General features: G+C 39.2%; 1 protein-coding gene and 1 long non-coding RNA gene across 3 annotated transcripts; both read left to right on the top strand.

Annotated features, from left to right (window-relative positions):
* Positions 1-351: 351 nt before the first annotated feature.
* cnpy3 (canopy FGF signaling regulator 3) lies at positions 352-5,874 on the top strand. Its single transcript, XM_031753066.2, has 6 exons — positions 352-596; positions 1,348-1,474; positions 2,748-2,844; positions 4,404-4,526; positions 4,678-4,795; positions 5,083-5,874. Exons 1-6 carry the CDS (start codon positions 494-496, stop codon positions 5,370-5,372), a joined length of 858 nt encoding a protein of 285 aa, XP_031608926.1. The 5' UTR covers positions 352-493; the 3' UTR covers positions 5,373-5,874.
* Positions 5,875-16,461: 10,587 nt separating this feature from the next.
* LOC120437398 lies at positions 16,462-17,628 on the top strand. 2 transcript variants are annotated; one of them, XR_005611091.1, is made up of 4 exons: positions 16,462-16,629; positions 16,921-17,040; positions 17,121-17,296; positions 17,507-17,530. It is a non-coding gene; the product is annotated as an uncharacterized LOC120437398 (long non-coding RNA). The 2 variants fall into 2 exon arrangements; XR_005611090.1 differs by lacking the exon at positions 17,507-17,530 and adding an exon at positions 17,604-17,628 and having other exon boundaries at positions 16,463-16,629.
* The last annotated feature ends 1,355 nt before the right edge of the window (positions 17,629-18,983 follow it).

The following is an 18,983-nucleotide window of genomic DNA, read 5'->3' as shown; positions in this document are numbered from 1 at the left end:
CCACTCTGTGCAGGCAGAAAGCTTATTAAATGTTTAAACTGTAGAGATACAATAATGTTGCTGCTGTAAAATCTGCATTTTGTCCTATTTGAAATATAAATCTAATCTAATCTGTTTCTTAATGTATCGGCAGTATTGGTCCCGTATTTACTTTTTATTGGATGATACCAATGACTGTAGAAAACATTGGACGATACCAAAATTTGCAATTTTGCGCAGGAGTAGCGCGGAGTGATACCTCTTATCTTCCAGCAGCTCTTCGACCCTCCTCTGCCTCTCATTGGTCCAGCTCCTGCCACTGCTTCTTCTCTGATTGGTCCGGAGATCTGGTTGTGTAACGCCCTTAGCGGAAGGGATCGGTCGCAGGTGAAGCAGCAGGAGTGATGGTTCAGAGGAAGGCGTGAAAACAGGGGAAATAACGGTGCTCTGCGGAGTTGTTTGAAAGTCCAAAGAAGCTTTATGACAAGATAAAGACTCGGAGAGAGCAGACGGGATGATTTTAGCGGCATATTTGTCGTTTTTTCTCCTAATTTCCTCGGTCGGAGCAGCGAAGGATGGGGACGATGACTGGGTTCATCTGCCCAACAAATGTGAAGGTAAGGCGGCTTGTGGTGCTCAAAACGGGCTCCGAGGACCTCTAAGAGTCCCACAGCAAATAGAGAAGTCATACTGCAGTATCTGTATATATAATACACGTAGTATATGTGCTAAGTATAATTTCCACTCTGTGTGGGTTCACACTGACAGCAGGCTGCTTGTGTTTGTGGAGGAAGTCGCACTGAAACAGGATTATGTGAAACATTAAAACAGGAGTGCTGTTGGGCTTGGCTAACATTTCACATTTGTAAGCTTTGCTTTTAAGTTTTTGCTCTTGAAATTACTCCATTGGCCATTTCTTAGCATGAATACACAACACCACCCTGTAGCCTTGTTTTTAAATTAAAGGTGCTCATTGTAAGTATTTTATTTTGAAAATCCTGCTACTAACCCGTCCCCTCTCATAGCTGCTGTACCACCTGTCCTCTGCCAGGTCAGCTTTGCCTCTTGTCCAAGGGATGGACTCCCAACTCCACCATGCTGGACTGCAGGTGGAGGTGGTAGTCCTCCATTTGCTGTGGAGCACAACTCCAACCAGAACCTACTCTGAAATGCAAAGGAAGGACTACCACCTCCACCTGCAGTCCATGACAGTGCAGGTGGAGTCCATCTGTGGGGAAAAAGCAGGCTTTAAATGAAATAGAGAATCTTGATGACATCAGTGACCTGATAAGACGGGTTTATCTGCTTTGTTGAGACATTGTTGAGGTTTAAATGTCTTCTTCTCATTGTCTCTGTTTCTCTGTCTAGTCTGTAAGTTTGTCAGCATCGAGATGAAGTCAGCGTTCGAAGAGACGGGGAAAACAAAAGAAGTCATCGATACGAAATACCGCTTCATGGACAGCAAGGGGGCGGCGCCGATCAAATATGTCAAGTCGTAAGTTTGAGTGTGTGCGCCTGGTACCGGGAAATGGAGCGTTAAAAAAAATAAGAGTCCGGTTTCAAAGTAGAAGTGAAAGCTGCTCAGTGTGGAGGGAGAGTACGCCTGGCTGATTCTGGATCTTTCTCTCGCCCTCAGAGACAGACGGCAACAAGGGACAGGAACTTGGTCAGGTTCAGTTCCTGTGGAGAAACTTATTATAGAACAGGGAAGCTGCTGAAGTGCTCTGGGTGGTGTGCGAGAGCAAAGCTCGAAGGGAGTTTTAATCTGAAAGCATCACAGTTTTAGGAGCTGCTTTTCTAAAAAAAAAAAAAAAGTGTTAGAATATTCTAAATGTGGTCATGAACACGCATGTTTATTTTCAGTCCGCAGAGCGTGGCATGCGTCATACACACATAACTCATGATGTTTCCCTTTTTGTTTTTTTGATTTAGGGCAAGTTGAAAGGCAGCATACGTCTCATATGTCTGAACATGAAGTATAAAGTTCTGTTACAGTCAGCAGGACTTTATCACAGCTGTATTTTAGTATTCACCGTGATCCAGCCATCACATTTTGTTACAACCACTTATCCAGCTCTGGGTCGTGGGCGGGGACACAGAATCAATTTTTTTGAATTTATAGAACCAAATCACAACAAGAGGTCCCTCAAGGTGCTTTATACTGCAAGGTTTAAACCCCCACAATCAGCTGACCCCCTTTGAGCAAGCACTTGGCGACAGTGGGAAGGAAAAACTCCCTTTTAACAGGAAGAAACCTCTGGCAGAACCAGGCTGAGGGAGGGTGTCTCAGCTGTTTTAGGATGAAAGGCGGGCTACTAACAAATATGTAGGACTGCTTTTTTTCTTGTTGTTCCTTCTAGTTCTTCTAATTCAACCCCTCAGCTCAGAGGCCGAGCTGAGGGGTTGCTATAAAGGCCACTTTACTGTGGATCATTTAGTTATCGCCTCAGGATAAAACCATAGGCCTCCTTTAAGTATAGGGGTACTTTACTTTCATAGCATCTAGGATACCAGCTGAGAAAAGCCTTTAGTGTGGAGACGCGCTCACATGAAAACAAAGCGCATCGAGGAGCAGAAAACTTAAATGAAAAAGCTCTGTAATGTTACTTTGACACGGTCCATAAAATGAAGTCAGCTATGATGTGTGATCAGGTTTTTGGTTCACAGACAAAACAAAGAAAGTGCAAATTCAAACAGAAGGTACAGAGAGAAAAAAGCTTTAACTCTGTTGCCTGCCGGGATCTTTAATGGTGTGTGTTTCTCCTCAGAGACCTGAGATTCATCGAGGTTGTAGAAAATGTGTGTCAAAGGCTGCTGGAGTACAATCTGCACAAAGAGAGAAGTGGCAGCAACCGCTTTGCCAAGGTCAGTGTGCACGGTTCCTGTTCTGTCAGTTTAACTGTTTAACTGCAGTGTAACGGTTATTTTTAAACATCTTGGATGTGACGCGTGACACTTTCTGCAAGAATCAGTATTTTTAGGGTTTGGTTTTCAAGCATCTTGTTTTTCAGCTCATAGAATTTACAACACGCAGTTTCTCTTTTGTTTCATAAAATGTCTTTTACCTGAATGTAGTCATGCTGTCACCGTCGCTAGGGCTGTTCGATATAACGATATATATCGGATGACGATAGAAAAACGTCTATGGTTTCATTTTACGCTATCGTTTGTTTCGTGGTGTCGCAAAATAAACTGTTTACGGCAATATTTTTTCATTATTTTGATGGTCACTGTAGTGGCTATATTAATTTCCTAAAGTTCTCTCTTTCTCTTATATTTAATATAACCACACTACAGACGGACAAGCGCTTGTTTTTATGCGTTGTCGTTAGCAACAACGACGGTAAAACCACCTCGTGTCCGCTTGTATATTTTCCACATAAACCTTTCACAATAAAGCTCAAGATCCTGTTGAGACTTTTCAAAATAAACTGAATCACGTGAAAGATGCAGAGTATTTACGGATGAGAAGCAAAAAAGAGCCGTCAGGTGCTAAAAAATAAACCTTAGACTCAAACATTAGAACAGGCTTTTCCCCGCAGCACGCTGTGTAATAAATACTCACAAAGAAAACGGCGGCTGTTACAACCTATGTCTAAAAATGTGTCGTTTCATGCATCAGTTAAAACACTTGACTCCAGGTACGCGACGCCCAGCTTGAAACACTTCACGCAAGTCGAGCTGCCCGACATTCACAGAATTTACAGAAAATGTTACATTTTTGTGATTTATATCGTCATCGGACGATAGATGTCTTAATATCGGGATATGAGATTTTGGTCATATCGCACAGCCCTAACCGTCGCTTCTTCACATGTAATGACTGCACATTGAGCTGTTCTCATTAAAACCCTGAAACTTTTTAGATCAGCTTTACTGTTTATGAAAACTGCTGAAAGTAAAAGGAAATGTTCACAAAAACTGAATTTATTGGAAGTTGAACTCCAACCATAGACGTCTTCATCTCGGTGTTTGAAACTGTGCGTGATGAGGCGGAGCTGACTGTGAAGCTTCACACTCTAGTTGTGATCACAGGCTGTTAGCTAATGAGCTTACCGCAGATTACCCTCTTTGCTGACACTTGGAGAACGATAAAATTATACAGTGATAAAACTGACTTAAAGTTTCATTCAGACCCAAAATAAGTGACTGAGTCCTTAAACTAACTGGGAAAATCTTTAGAGGTCCAATCAGAGGGCTGTTTTCCTCATTTTTGGAGTAGCTGTGGCTCACAGGTAGAGCAGGTCATCTGCTAATCATCAGGTCGGTGGTTTGATGTGGATGTTTATGCTCAGCCTGTTGTAGTCGCAACAAAACGGCACATATGGGATAGTATGGCGATGATTGTTTAGCTTCTTTTTAACGTAGTTTGGTTTCTATGCAGTCGTCCATATTTGTAGTTTTAAATGTGTCATTGGGCTTAGGGCATGTCGGAGACCTTCTCCACCCTGCATGGGTTGGTGAATAAAGGAGTGAACGTGGTGATGGACATTCCCTACGAGCTGTGGAACGAGACTTCAGCTGAAGTGGCCGACCTTAAAAAACAGGTGTGTTTATATATTTATTTAAACATTCCCAAAGGAACCAAAATTAAACTCCAAACATGGTCAAATTTTCATATTTTAAATGAAATTTAAAATAAAATAAAATAATAAAATTTGTTTGTGTGTGTGTGTGTGTGTGTGTGTTTGCGGTCAGTGTGATGTGATGATAGAGCAGTATGAGCAGGTGATTGAGGACTGGTATAAAGGAAGCCAGGAGGAGGACCTGACCACGTATCTGTGCGAGAAACACGTGCTCAAAGGACAGGACAGAGGTAACGCTCGTACACACAACTCTGAAGTTACATCCATGTTGTTGTTTTTGTAATTCATGATTTCTGATTGTTTAAAAAAATGTCCCTATTTTTAATTTTGCACCCCTTTCTTTCCCTTCTCACATGTCCCTGTATTCACCTGAGTTTTCCTCAATGACAAAACAAATATTGTAATTAAAAAAATTATTATTTTGAAATCAAAATAAGTGCATATGTTTCTCTTTGCCTCGCTCTGTTTTCCTGATCTTATTTTCCCGCCACGCCTCTCCTTCCATTTCTCTCTCCAGCCTGCCTGAACGAGAACTGGACTCTGAAGAAGAAGGGAGACCAGGCAGCGATTGCGGAGGACAAGAAGAAGAAGAAAAAGAAGAAGGGAGGGAAGAAGGGCAAGGGCAAAGGCGAGGAAGGAGGAGACGGCAGCTCGGATGGAGAGAAAGCGAGCAAGAAGAACAAGGAGAAGAAGGTGAAGAAGAAGAAAAAGAGCAAATCTCCGGTGGAGAAGACTGACGGAGGGGTGTCGTCCGACGAGGAGATCCAGCCGCAGGTGCCTCTGTCTGGGCAGAAGACGGAGCTGTGAGTCCTGGATGTGGATCAGTCCTCCAGAGTGAAACCTGCTGAGTCCAAGCAGCTTCTGGAAACATCTTCAAGTGTCAAAACTGAGGTTCTAGTCATTGAAATCCCGCATTGTTACATGTTTTGAAGTCATTTTCCAGGTTTCATGAGGGAGAAATCAGATGTATAACCAGTTATTTACAATATTTCGCTCCTTTTCACCCCCACTTCAGTCATTTTTAACGGTTTTTAGTAGAGTCTCCATTGGAATTTAAAGGATGATGTGGTTATCATAGCTTGGGACCAGTTTTTCTATTGGTATTCATAATGTTTGTACTTTTGAGGCCACAAACGTGAAAAAGACTTGAATTGTGATTTCCAGGCTCAACATCATTCTCAGACCAAAAACATAAACACTTTAGGGACACGTAAGAACCAACAGGATCTTGAGCTTTATTGTGAAAGGTTTATGTGGAAAATAAACAAGCGGACATGAGGTGGTTTTACCGTCGTTGTTGCTAACGACAACGCATAAAAACAAGCGCTTGTCCGTCTGTAGTGTGATTATATTAAACATAAGAGAAAGAGAGAACTTTAGGAAATTAATATAGCCACTACAGTGACCATCAAAATAATGAAAAAATATTGCCGTAAACAGTTTATTTTGCGACACCACGAAACAAACGATAGCGTAAAATGAAACGATAGATGTTTTTCTATCGTCATCCGATATATATCGTTATATCGAACAGCCCTAATTTCTCAGTATTTATTGACAAATCATGAATTATCCTGCACTAATACATCGAAAGAAAGTCTGTAGGTGCACTCTGTATGAATGATTTTACAGTGCTGTACACAAACGAACCAAATACAGAGTATAAACCTGTGCGAGTCGCAGGATGTCCACCTGTTTGGTTTTCCGTCTCTCAGTCGCACGCAGGTGTTGGTTTACGTATTTTGTGACTTTCTCTCTGCGTCTCACAATCGCAGCTCCGAACTGAGACTCTTTTTCACTCATGTTTTTAAATATTTTTGTGCCCTTTACAGCTGTAGATCTTTGACCCTCAATGAGCATTTTATTAGGAACACCAACATATTTGTAACTTTGACCAATCCACTACACTTTCAGTTATTTTATGCATGAAAATGTTAACTGATATTGTGTAAATAACAAACATATTATGAAATGACTTTTTAATTCTTTCTGTAAATAATGTTTCCACCTATGTGAGCTCGTATCTCAGGATTAACTTACTAAAAAAGGCACCACGTATCAAGGTTATAGATAAATTTGACTGATCAGCGTGTTTGCTGTTATGTCAGTGGTGTTATTGTGAATTGTGACGTTTTCATACTGTTGTGTCCAGCTGGTTCACCTGTATGAACGAGCAAGCGAGCTGCCCAAGTGTTCCTAATAAAGTGCTCTAAACTAATGATTTTTAATCCAATGTTAAAGTTTTTCTTTTATTTCTCACTGTCCTAATGTTTTTTAAAGCCCTTCCACAAACTGATGCATTAGCTGAAATGCCCCTTTAATCAGTAGATACAACGTGTGGTACTGATTTCCTGTTTGCTGTACAAAAAGCTGCTATTGAAGGCCTGTGTGTGTTTGTGCTGCCGCGTGATCGTTAGGCTCCTGAACTGAAGACGATGAAGGATTGTGCGTCTGGTTTTTTGCATTTTCTTAAGAGTGAACGTGTGTGTGGGTGTGTGTTTTTACGAGATTTCTATCCTGAGGTAAAAAATGCTGGCTGTGTTGTATCGAAGTCGCTTTTTGAAACCACGAGCAGACGCATCAGTGGATTAATAAACAGGTTTCAAAAGTCTGAGTGTGTTAGAGAGATTTTTTTTTTTTTTCAGTAAGCTTTTGGTCAGTTACAGTTAAAGTTTCATACAATTATTTTAAAATGTGCACCTCGGAGAACTGGTTTCTTTTCCTCAGTCAGCCGTGTGGGCGTAGTCCACTTTTTCAGCTACCAGAGGGAGCCAGAGTTAAGGACTTGCTCTGTTAATGATTTTCCAGGTCCTGCGGTCAGGCAGTAGTTTCTTCAGTCTAAGAAAGAAATCATATTTTAAGATCAAAAGATCCAAATAACTTTTTTATTGTCAATTTGCTACATGTACAGGACATACAGGAGAATCGAAATACTGCTTCTCTCTCACATTAAAGGAAGAACAGATGCATCATGTTTTTAAAGTAATTTTATCATTCTATTTTTCCACGCATTGGAGTTTTATTCAGTTAAAGTTTGGATTTCATTATTTATTTGTTATCATTTCAAAGAAATGTTACTGTTTCACTGAACAGTTATACACAGTCCTATATTTTCACCCACAAATACTTTTTTCTCTTCTTGTAACATAGATATAAATATATAACGATAAAATACATTCAAAGGTAAATTTATTTCTAAAGCATACTTTAACAGACTGGTATAGATTCAAGGTGCTGTACCAAGAAGTCAAAACAACATAAACGCACATCATGACATGTTAATTTGTAACCCAGCCATCGAGACTGCTTGATTTGGGTCAGTTTGGGTTGTTTTCTGGGGAGCTGGGTAATGTACTGGAACCCAAACTGTTGGGTTGTTTTTCCAGCTTCACACTCAGATGAGATGGTCCATAAGTTTTTGAGCAATAACATTCTGTTTTTGTAGTTTTGCTTCTGTTCACCACCACAGGGGATTTTATTTCAAGAAAATATGTGATCAAAGTGCAGACGTCCAGCTTTAATTTAAGGGTTTTTATAAAAGTACAACATTAGCTGTTTAGGAACTACAGACACCTTTTCCACACAATCCCCCATTTTCATTGGCTCAAAAGACAGTAGCACAATTAACTGACAGGCGAGGCCTGTTTACTTCTATATAAGATAATCAAATAGAATGAAGGTCACAGTTTTGGACATTTAGCTGTGCTTTTGTTGTTTCCCTTTTACACATGCACATGCAATCAAACACTGAAAGTGAAAAAATATGTAACGATTAAATGTCAGGAACTTTACTACACCTTCACTGACTATGTCAGCCGAGGACTAAAGGCTAAAGAGTTTCACTTTTTTTCTTTAGCTTCCCTACAAACCAAATTTTAATGAGCCAGTGTAGTACTGATGCCCTGTGTCGGTCTTTTATGTGTGTTAATGTTTGAAATTACTAATTAAAAATGTAAGACTCCTGCAGCAGCACTACAAAACATTTTTATTATAAAAGCATTTACATTTCATTATATAGTGCAACCACATTACCCTGGTTTCAGTATAATGTCATTACTTTTGCAAAATACATCATATTTACAATATTCTGTAACATTACTGTAAACAGCTAAAAATAATATAAAATAGAAATATTTTTTCAGATGGCCCAAAAGGTAACCTCTTCCATTAGCAGAAGACAGAGTTGTAAAATTGTAAAAATTTAATGAAATACACTCTGGAGATCTATGGAGGATTGTTTCAGCTACTGAAAAACAAATGTCAGGCAGCACTAATTAAATTTCAGTTGTCTGAAACTTTTGACATATTTCTGAGTAATTCAAATTTTAAGATACCTAACTTGAAATTTTGACTTAGAGACGATATTTTCTTTTCCATTGGTGGAAACAATCTTCCATAGAAACCTGTTTAGCAAACAACAACAAAAAAGGTACAGTTCTCTCATTTGTTTGTTTGTTTTTTAACTTTTCTCTCAAATTAAAAATCAGCTATTTAAAAAAAAATGCTGTAAAGTGAACTTTTTCGGCTGTTTTCGGCCACCATTTTAGCAGACATAATCAAGTTCAAAATAACTTGTAGTTAACTTGCCTAGCAACACTGGCTAAGAAGGTGGGGCTTAGTAAAATTTGCACAAGCTGCAGAAATCGCTGAAAATTTTTTGGGCTATTTTTGCTGAGATCACATTTATTTAGCTCAGAATCAGGACAAGTCAACACTTTATAAACAGCTGTCAGTTTTTCCACTCACTTTTCTTCTGCTTTACAAATTGGTAGCGCTCATTGCTAGTTAATCATTTCAGTCACTGCCATTATGTCTTAGTTCTAGTTAATGGTGTATCTACACTGCAAACTTCAACAACATTTCTCACTGACCCTTCTGTGGATGAACACAGAGTACTGCTAAACACCATCAAAACTTTGGACAGCTCAGTAGTGGACCATCATAGGAAAGGTACTTACATTCTACAACTATCACAATAGTATCATAATAGTTGTAGAAGTAACAGAAATGCTAACAAATTACTGTTACTGTATCCTCTTGTTTCGGTGTGACAGTTTGTTGTGTTGTCTTTTGCCACAGTTGTTAACCTTAACAAAGGACATAAATAGTCCCAAAAGAACACAACCCTGCTTTATGTTTTTAACATGCTTTACATTCAGGCGAGTCAAGTTTGAGTTCTGAGTTGGTCAAAATAAAAAAAGGGAAACCAGTAAATGTCCTTTTAATTTGTGATCTGTTTCTATTTTCATGAGCTTCACCACTCTTTACGTAGCACTGTAAAAATGGAAATGATCAATATATTACAAGTAACGAGTGTTGCTGAATTTTGTGATGCTGTTTGTGTGGCTACTACAGATGTGTTGCTGCATCTGCCACCTCCATGAGAGTGGGTTGTTATCTGGCCTCTGTGCAAGGCTGTTATTATTTTATGTCATAGCCCTTATTGGATGCAGTAATTTACCTTAGTTTGACCTCTATCGTGACATGAACCTCCTCTTTTTCATTTTCCTATTGTTTATTTATTTATTTATTTTTTAGCAAGTCCTGTCCTATACAGATGGTGTTTGCTTGTTATTAATTCAAGCTTTTGTGCTGGGGAAACTGGGTACAGGTGTTTCAGCCCTTCATGGTGCTATTGAGGACAAATCCAGTCATTCAGTTGAAGGACCACATCGTTTAATGCTGGCAGTCAGTAAGGTGAGTAATGACTGGCCAGTAAACTGGTGCATCCTCAGTAGTTTTATGCTATGTCATGTTATCATGTTCTGTAGCCAGTGGGAGGTCTTTTGGTTGAGGTCCCGGTAGGGTCACCAGGTCCTAGCAAACGTTTGTGCTGGACGATGTGGGACAAGTTACTAAAGTTATAGAGTGGGCTGAACTTTTAATTTATCTATCTTTGAAAATTTCCTATGAAACTAAGTAGAACATAAGTCTTATGTCTTATGTGATACACTTGTGTATCCTCTTCTTCTGTTTCACTGGTAGCTGATGATCAGCTGCAGTTTTCAGGTCTTTGGCTTGCAATGGCGACAAGCCAAAACAGTCACATGATTCTAGTGAGATATTTGTTCTCCTTTATGTGATGTTGTCATGATTGGAGTTGTTATACACCACCTGATTTATAAAAAATAAATCACTCTAATGTTTCACTGGGCTGCCTTGTGGGGCACATTCACCATGGCATTGTGTAACTTAAGCTTATACAGTGTCACAACATTTGCTGCATGAGGTTTTCTCCAAAATATTCTCAATTTCAGCCCAAGTATATTTCAAGTCTTGAAATATTCTGGTGCCATCAGGGAAGAACAAAATCAATTCATAGGAAAACCTGGTCATTCAGTGTATTTATGTTGACATGAAAGAAGCAATGGGTGACCTCATTTTTAGGGAATATAATGTTGCTGAACCTAGATCTGAAGCATCCTAGTTTATACAGTAGTCACTAAACATGGTGCATCTGTCTTCTTACCTTGATGCAACCAACATTCTGGAACAGGGTAAATGTGGGCTCATAGGACCACACGACCTTTTTCCAGTTCAGTTCGATTCAGTTCAGTTAAGCTAATTCAATTCATGTAGCATCAAATCAGAACAACAGGTCCCTCAAGGCAAACAAACAAGAACAAAGAGAAAACCCCGACAATTATACAACCCACCCAAGCGCTTGGCGACGTTGGGAAGGAAAAACTCCCTTTTAACAGGAAGAAACCTCCAGAAGAATCAGGCTCAGGGTGGGGCGGCCAGCTGCTACAACAGATGAGGCTGTGAGATGCTCTAAAATCCAATTTTCATTTTTCAGATCACATTTCTTCTTCCAAGATAATAGTCCACCACGTTCAATAATGCATTGAACAGTTCCCAGGTTTAGTAGTCTCATCTGTCTCCTTAGTTTTCTTTGCTTGATGCAATAATTTCAGTCTTCTGAAATGGAGTAACATGACCACAGAGGATGTCTTCTCATGTGATTATGGGAAACTACTCACTGCATCAGTTAATGTTGCCAAACAATGGAAGACCTTTACTTATTTGATTATCAAATCCACTTTAAAGGGATCCAGAGTGGATTTACTTGTTTTTAGTTTTTATTAGTTTCAGGATTACCTTCAGTTTCCTTTTACATATTAGTTAGTTAAGAGCACTACAATAATATGATAACTAGGGATGGGTATCGTTTAGGTTTTATCCGATACCGGTGCCAAACCGGTACTTTTGAAACGGTGCCGGTGCTTAAACGGTGCTCAAACCGGTGCTTAAAGAATGGAGAACACAAAATTGGTCCAAAAACCTCTCATGTTCAGCTTTTTTTTGTAAAAAAGATAACAATGTTAGCCTTTTCTGCAGCTATAGGGCATATATGGCATCACTCTTGGCTGGAAGCAGTGCTTAAACAATGGAAAAAACACAAACTTTGTCCAAAACCTCTCATGTTTAACTGTTTTCCACTTTTCTTTGGGCTACCTTTTTGGCCAGGGTGAAGGGAGTATCTGCCATCAAACAAGAAGACAGCTGCATGTAACTACGACGGTGTTTGCTAGTTCACCTTACATGCATTAATGTAATAATGTGGTTAGCCTACTCAACGTTACACACGAACAACATGAAGCTACTCACGCAGAGAAGAACGGCTGCTGCTGCCATCATCATCCGTCATCATTTCTGCTACGCTGACAGGGCTAGGGGCCAGGACTCTCTATTGGGGGGATGTTGCTAACTCCGGGTCCGATTAACAGGCACCACACCCGCAGTAGATGTGCAGTGTGAGGTCTCGCAGCAAGCTATCAAACACGGCTTATTTCTCGGCTTTAAAAAAACCGCTATGCGTCGCCAGGTGTTTCATCAGATTTGAGGTGTTACCTCCTTTGACAGTATCACAATATCAGCTTAAAGCACTTGTTGCAGGCTGCTGAGTTTGCATCTTTTGCTGTGAAGTACTGCCAGACTTTTGATCGCTTCGCCTTGGGCATTTTTAATCTGTAGCTCTGCTCTAAAAGAACGTACGTACCTGGCCCCGCCTACTATCCTCGGAAACGTAAAATGATTGGCTAGAATTGGCTCAGGGGAAAAAAAAGCACCGAAATAAAGCACCGAAATGTGCGCTGCTTTTCGGTCTGGTTACTACCGTTTATGTCAGCACCGGTGCCATCATGGCACCGGACACCGGTACCCATCCCTAATGATAACTAATACAAACAGTCAGCAGACAGTCATGTACAAATTTCCAGGTTCAATAGATTTTGTTTGTGGTGGAAAAATTTCATTAAATATGATGCAGCCTAAATAATCAAATTCATATTTAATGTCTCACATACACAATCATACACAGCATGACATGCAGTGAAATGGAATCATTCATTGTTTCTTTTTTGTGTTTTACACCAACAAAAAAAGCAGTGATCATAACTGAAAATAATCAATTTTTCTTATTTACAAGAAAAACTTTTTTTCTTAGTTTTGATTTATTTAATGTTGTATGTATATGTTTCCTGCTTTATTTCATGCAAACAATCTATCATCTATAATGTTATGTTATTGAAGATGCTGATGATGGCACACACACCTACACACAGCTTCACTTCTGAACAAACCAGAAAGTGTGATGCAGTACATCCTTCAAACTGTAGGTGTCACCCCATCATTAAATGGGCCAATAATTTTTGTCTCACCTTGCACTGAACTGACCAACAGCCAAATCCACTTAAGCTGAGACAAAATGAAATGGTCTGTGTGTGTGTGTGTGTGTGTGTGTGTGTGTGTGTGTGTGTGTGTGTGTGTGTGTGTCTTTCTGAAGCACAATCTATCCATCAGCTTTTCCTTCCTTTATAAAAATCAAATCCACATACACATATTTTTGTGTGTAGTAAGTGTGTATAAGCTTGTGCTTCATGGTCAAACTAAGGTATCAGTCATCTTTTGGCTAGGTAGGTAGATTGGTTGGTAGGTCTGTGTGTGTGTGTGTGTGTGTGTGTGTGTGTGTGTGTGTGTGTGTGTGTGTGTGTGTGTGTGTGTGTGTGTGTGTGTGTTGAATCAAATAACATTTATCTATCTTTACATACAAATATGTGTTTGCTCTAAATATGCCTATGTATGTGTCCTGCATGAGAACAATACTGTGTGTGTGTGTGTGTGTGTGTGTGCGTGTGTGTGTGTGTGTGTGTGTGCATGTGAGGTCCTGGATGTGTTTATTTGTTGAATAATTCACAGCTGGGTGTTTATAGAAGACTCTATGGCCTCAGAGCTCCAATAACACAGGACAAATATTGTGACACACACACACACACTTTATCAGCCATTTCAGGGTTGACAGTTTATTTGGACACTGTGGACGCTGGAAATGGAATGTACAGACACACACACACACACACACACACACACACACACACACACACACACACACACGTGTATTACCCATGGAGGCTTCTCAGTGTCTTCATATGTCCCATATCTCCCTCTTTGTCAGTCCCTGTGGAGGCCAGTGATTGTGTCTATGTACAAAAAGTCGGGTTGTATGGAGACACATACAGCTCACATTCATTCATTCATCGTTCACTGATTTAATACCATGGTTTGTTCCGGGAGATAAAATATTCAATATCAAGTCACAAATGACACATTTTTTCTCATTTATTTGAAAAATGCAAAAAACGATTCATTAGGCAGATGGATTGAAATAGCGATAGTATCGATACCAATGCTGATATTGGTGTTAGACTGATATTAGTGCAACAGGATCGATACTTGTTTCTACGCTCAGCATGTAGCCCGCTGAATTGTGTTCATTTATTTTTTTTTGCACAGCACTGTCAGTTACTGAGTGGTTGTAACTGTAACAGACATGCCAGTGAGGTTTTATCATAGCACAAATTACAAGTTCATCATATTTATGTATTCAAGACAGAGATATCGTCACAAAAAATAATACTATGTTTCAACTGTTTTTAAATGTCTTAGCTTCTCATCACAGTATCTTTGAAAATTAAACTGAAAATTGAGCTAAATCTAAACTGTTAAAATTCACTCACTGTCATCTCTAAATGACACTTTATTTGCTTATATGCCAATATCAGTCAACAAGATCGATATACTGGAGCATCCCTAATAATAATAAATTCAAGATCAAGCTTTATTATCGATCGGCGTTCTCTCATTTTCCTCCTAATATTGTTTTGCCGGCTTTAGTTTTTAAGAGGGCCTTTTTAAGCTTTTTTTTTTTTTTAAATAAATTAAAATAGAGCAGCTTTGTGTGATTCACGGATCAAACTCAACTCAATTCAGTTAAGTTTTATAGTTCCAAATCACAACAACAGTTGCCTCAAGGCGCTTTATATTGTAAGGTAAAGAGCTTACAATAACACAGAGAAAACCCCAACAGTCAGATGATCCACTATGAGCAAGCGCTCTAGCACTTGTTTATAACTGTTGTTTGGCTCTATGTCTGAACCTGAGCTTTTGTGTGTTCTAACCTAATTATTTTAAACTTTGGCCGTGTTTAATGTGATCATCCACTGCTGTATCTGTGTTTGTATGACAGAAAATAAGGGAAAAACACAGTACGTCCCATATAGTGTGTTTGTATGTGATTCCATGTAAAAGCTAGAAAATTCCATGGTTGTGAGTGTGAACAGGCAGACGCAATGAGAAATTTCTGTTATTCTTTGAATCATAGGATGTAGCATACCAAGGAAGTCTTGCACTGAACTGAACGTCCTGCACCGAGCAGCTGGTGGAAAAATATCACCCCTGAAAGACACACACACACACACACACACACACACACACACACACACACACAGCAACACTGTTGTGTGCACGGTAGTTGTTTGGTGATGGAACAGAGAGAAACGGTCTGCTCTAATCTGGAGAAAATGAAACAGACGTTTCAATGGAAATATTGATTCTTCCTCCAATTTCAATCTTCATCTGGTATTATCTGTCCCCCACTCTGTGCGTAAATGTGTGTGTGATGTACAAGCTCACCTTTCTCTCTATCTCTCACAAACCCTCAGAAATGATTTTCTGTCCCTTGAAACAAATGCACAGTTACTAATAAATTATATATTTATGCACCTATAAAGTGCTCTAGACTTTTTGTCTTTCTGTTTCTGAACTGTGTGGAGAGAAGAGGAAGTGAACCAGTTTGCATTAGTAGCTCTGTGGCAGTCACGGGTGTTTGTAGAGCACCTTAAAAATGTGCATATCACAGCTAGAGTTGCAGACTAACTGTGCAGTTTATCACAGCTCTTTTCTCTTTCACTTTCTACTTTACTGCATCCACAGCTTATCTTCTTATGGATGACTAACGTACAGTGATGAAAGTTAAAGGCGTTCAGTTTTGTGTCTCTGCAGCTACTTCTCCAACACACCTGGTCAGAGTCACTTCTCACAATAAACCCACTAAGTACCGGTGTTGCAGTTTGCTAGCCAAGCTAGCTAGGATTAGCTGATCACTAAGATCTGCACCATTTCATCTTCTAAAAACCAAACTCTGCAGCGTTCAAAGCACTAACATCCAAAATTCCAAAACCAATGGATCACATGTGTCAAAGTCAAGGCCCGCGGGCCACATCCGGCCCGGCGTACATTTATATCCGGCCCGCGAGATCATTTTATATAGATGTACTATTATTGTTATGCATGGCCCGGCGATATGAGGCGCTAATAATATATACGAACTACAGATCCCATAATGCAGCGCTGTAGCCTCCTTGCTGAACGCTAGGCTAAGTGGGAACAACCCTGCTCAAGTCAAACTTCTGTTATTGTGAAGCTAGCCGCTCACAATGGTGGAGAGAAAAGTTGATTCTGAAAGCAGAGCCTTTCAGCGCCAGTGGGTGACTGAATATATGTTTACAGACATTGCCGGTAAACCCGTGAGCTAATGTGGCTGTATTTAAGGAATTTAATTTAAGACGGTGTTCTGACAAAACGTCCTACCTATCAAGCTGTCCTACTTGTTGTTACTGCGCATGCGCACAATTCAAAACGGCCATATTTCCGGTTTAAATAGTACACGCCTATTATTTCATCCTACCCCGATCTTGTGCCGATCTCGTTGCTTCGAAAAAAGGTTTGTATTAAAAGTTTTACTTCTTTATTACAGATGATAATTGTTTACCTTAAGCTGCTCAATCGAAGTAATATTCCAAGTGTTTATTTGGTGCTTTTAAAATTTATTTTAGTCCTCCTGCAGTTACTGGACACCACTCGTCATTGTTATGTTGAATAAACGCTCCGTTGTTATGTCGAAGAAAGTACTTTTGCACCACATACTTGTTAATTGCGTGATAACGTTGTGTAGTCATTTTAATTACTCTATGGATTCCGAAGCCATGTTGAAATTGTCCGATTTTCTCCTTAGTTATGGAGAACAAATACGAGGAACTGCTCATGTTTCTGTCTGTTGGGTCCTACCCATCTGAATACGATAAGTCCCAGAGGCAAACCCTTAGGAGATACTCTGCAAAATTCAGGCTGAAGGGTCAGTATTGCAATGTAAATAACTAAATGTAATTATTGGTTAAATACATGTTATAATTATTTTACATTTTTTAAATATAGGCGGAGTGCTCTTGTTTGGAAACAGGAGAGTGATAAAAACAAAAGAAGAAGCCATGGGACTATTTCAAGACTTTCATTCAAGTCCCATCGGTGGACACACTGGTGTACTCAAGACTCGAACTGCAATGTGTTCCAGATTTTACTGGTATGGAATGTCGGTTGACATTGTTAATTGGGTATGTATTTTTAAAGTTGTCATTTATATATAGTATGTTAATAGTGCACCAATAGAATGCATAGTTATCCTGAAGACCCGTACCAGATTGATGTACAGTAATTAACACTGTATCGCCACTTGATCAAGTATTTTTATAGAACATTAGCAATTTTGTTGTTTAATTAATTGCGATTGTTGGATAATATAAAGATCATTCAATATGTTTAAGGTCCTGGCTTGTGACCAGTGTCAAAGTAGTCTTTAGTAGAAAATAGTAATGTTATCATGTACATTATATATTAATGTGATTCTTTTATCACTGACAGGTGTCACATGTCTGGGAGCTAATCGAATAGATCTAACTGGACCTCTTCCAAAAACGTCTAGTGGCTTCCAGTACATTATGACTGCAACAGACTATTTTTCAAAATGGGTTGAGGCTTTTCCATTAAAAAGCAAAAGTGCTGCTGAGGTAGCTCATCAGTTGTGCTCAATCATATATAGACATGGCTGCCCAAAACGAATTTTATCCGACCAAGGAAGGGAATTTGTTAACGAGGTAAGTGTTAAGTTTACTTTTCCATACCTCTTTAGGTAAATACTTGGCCACAGTGTGCCAAGTAGCTGCCAGGCCAAAGGTTTTGTGTGATTGTTTTTAAAAACAATTTTCTTTTTCTTTGAAGCTCAACTCAAGACTTTGCAGCTTAATGAAAATAGATAGAAGTGTCACAGCAGCGTATCACCCTCAGACAAATGGCCTCGACGAAAAAGACAAATGACAACATAAAAGGTATGTTTTATTTTGTATGTAACATCTCATTTGCTTTTAAGACACTGCCACTATTGTGGTTTTTTTTATGTCCACATGTAGAGCCCTGAGAAAATTAGTCAACAGTCAACAGAATGACTGGGATGTGTATCTGGATGCTACACTGTTTTCTTTGAGGTCCAAGGTCCACACCACAACCAAATACACACCATTCCGTTTAATGTATGGGAGAGAAGCTACGTATCCTTCTGAAGTTCCTGTCAAGTCCCAGTAAGTGTTATTAAGGAATTTTATTTATGCAACAACTATGATAATGCATAAATTAAATGTAATCTTAATTGGAAATTGTGCATATTGATATTGGCTGCAGCTTTAATCTTCTCTGCTTAACTTCTATATGCAAGATACATTTAAAAGATAAAGTAAGTGACTAGTTACTTCTTTATGTTTGTATCTTTATGTAAAGTAATAAATGTTGAGGAGACCTTTAAGTATAATGTGTTCACCTATGGAAGTGTATCAAGAGGAAAAAGTGACTATACAAAAAATGATATGAGTCTATCTTTGTGGCTTTCTGTGCTCAAAGCTTTATAATAGTATATTTACTTTTAAACATGAGTTATTATAGCTAGAATTTTCAGTTCATGTTTCACATGCATTATTTGTCTTTATGATTTTAATTGTAATTTAAAATGTGAAAATTTTAGTTGTCCTCCATCATTCTCCCTGAGGAGTCGAGTTACGGTGACTTTGTATCTTCTACAAGAGACGCACAAGAGCAAGTTAAAAAAACTGTCGAGGAAAATATGGCAAAGTCCCAAGACTTACAAAAGGAAGCCTATGCCAGACGAGTCCAGAAGAAGTACAGAAACCTTGTGTACAGCGTTGGAGATGAAGTTCTTCTCTTGAACATGAGGAAACGTGGAAGGAAGGGAGG

The sequence above is a fragment of the Oreochromis aureus genome, linkage group 3 (genome assembly GCF_013358895.1).
Source record: "Oreochromis aureus strain Israel breed Guangdong linkage group 3, ZZ_aureus, whole genome shotgun sequence".
In the NCBI taxonomy this organism is placed as follows: domain Eukaryota; kingdom Metazoa; phylum Chordata; class Actinopteri; order Cichliformes; family Cichlidae; genus Oreochromis; species Oreochromis aureus.
This window is presented reverse-complemented; position numbering and strand designations above follow the sequence as displayed.

What these genes read in the sequence shown, in the direction of transcription:
- cnpy3 (XM_031753066.2), top strand. Translation starts at nt 494, where the DNA reads ATGATTTTAGCGGCATATTTGTCGTTTTTTCTCCTAATTTCCTCGGTC. An exon ending in TCTGCCCAACAAATGTGAAG is followed by an intron (nt 597 to 1,347) that starts GTAAGGCGGCTT and finishes TTCTCTGTCTAG; the next exon opens with TCTGTAAGTTTGTCAGCATC. An exon ending in CCGATCAAATATGTCAAGTC is followed by an intron (nt 1,475 to 2,747) that starts GTAAGTTTGAGT and finishes GTTTCTCCTCAG; the next exon opens with AGACCTGAGATTCATCGAGG.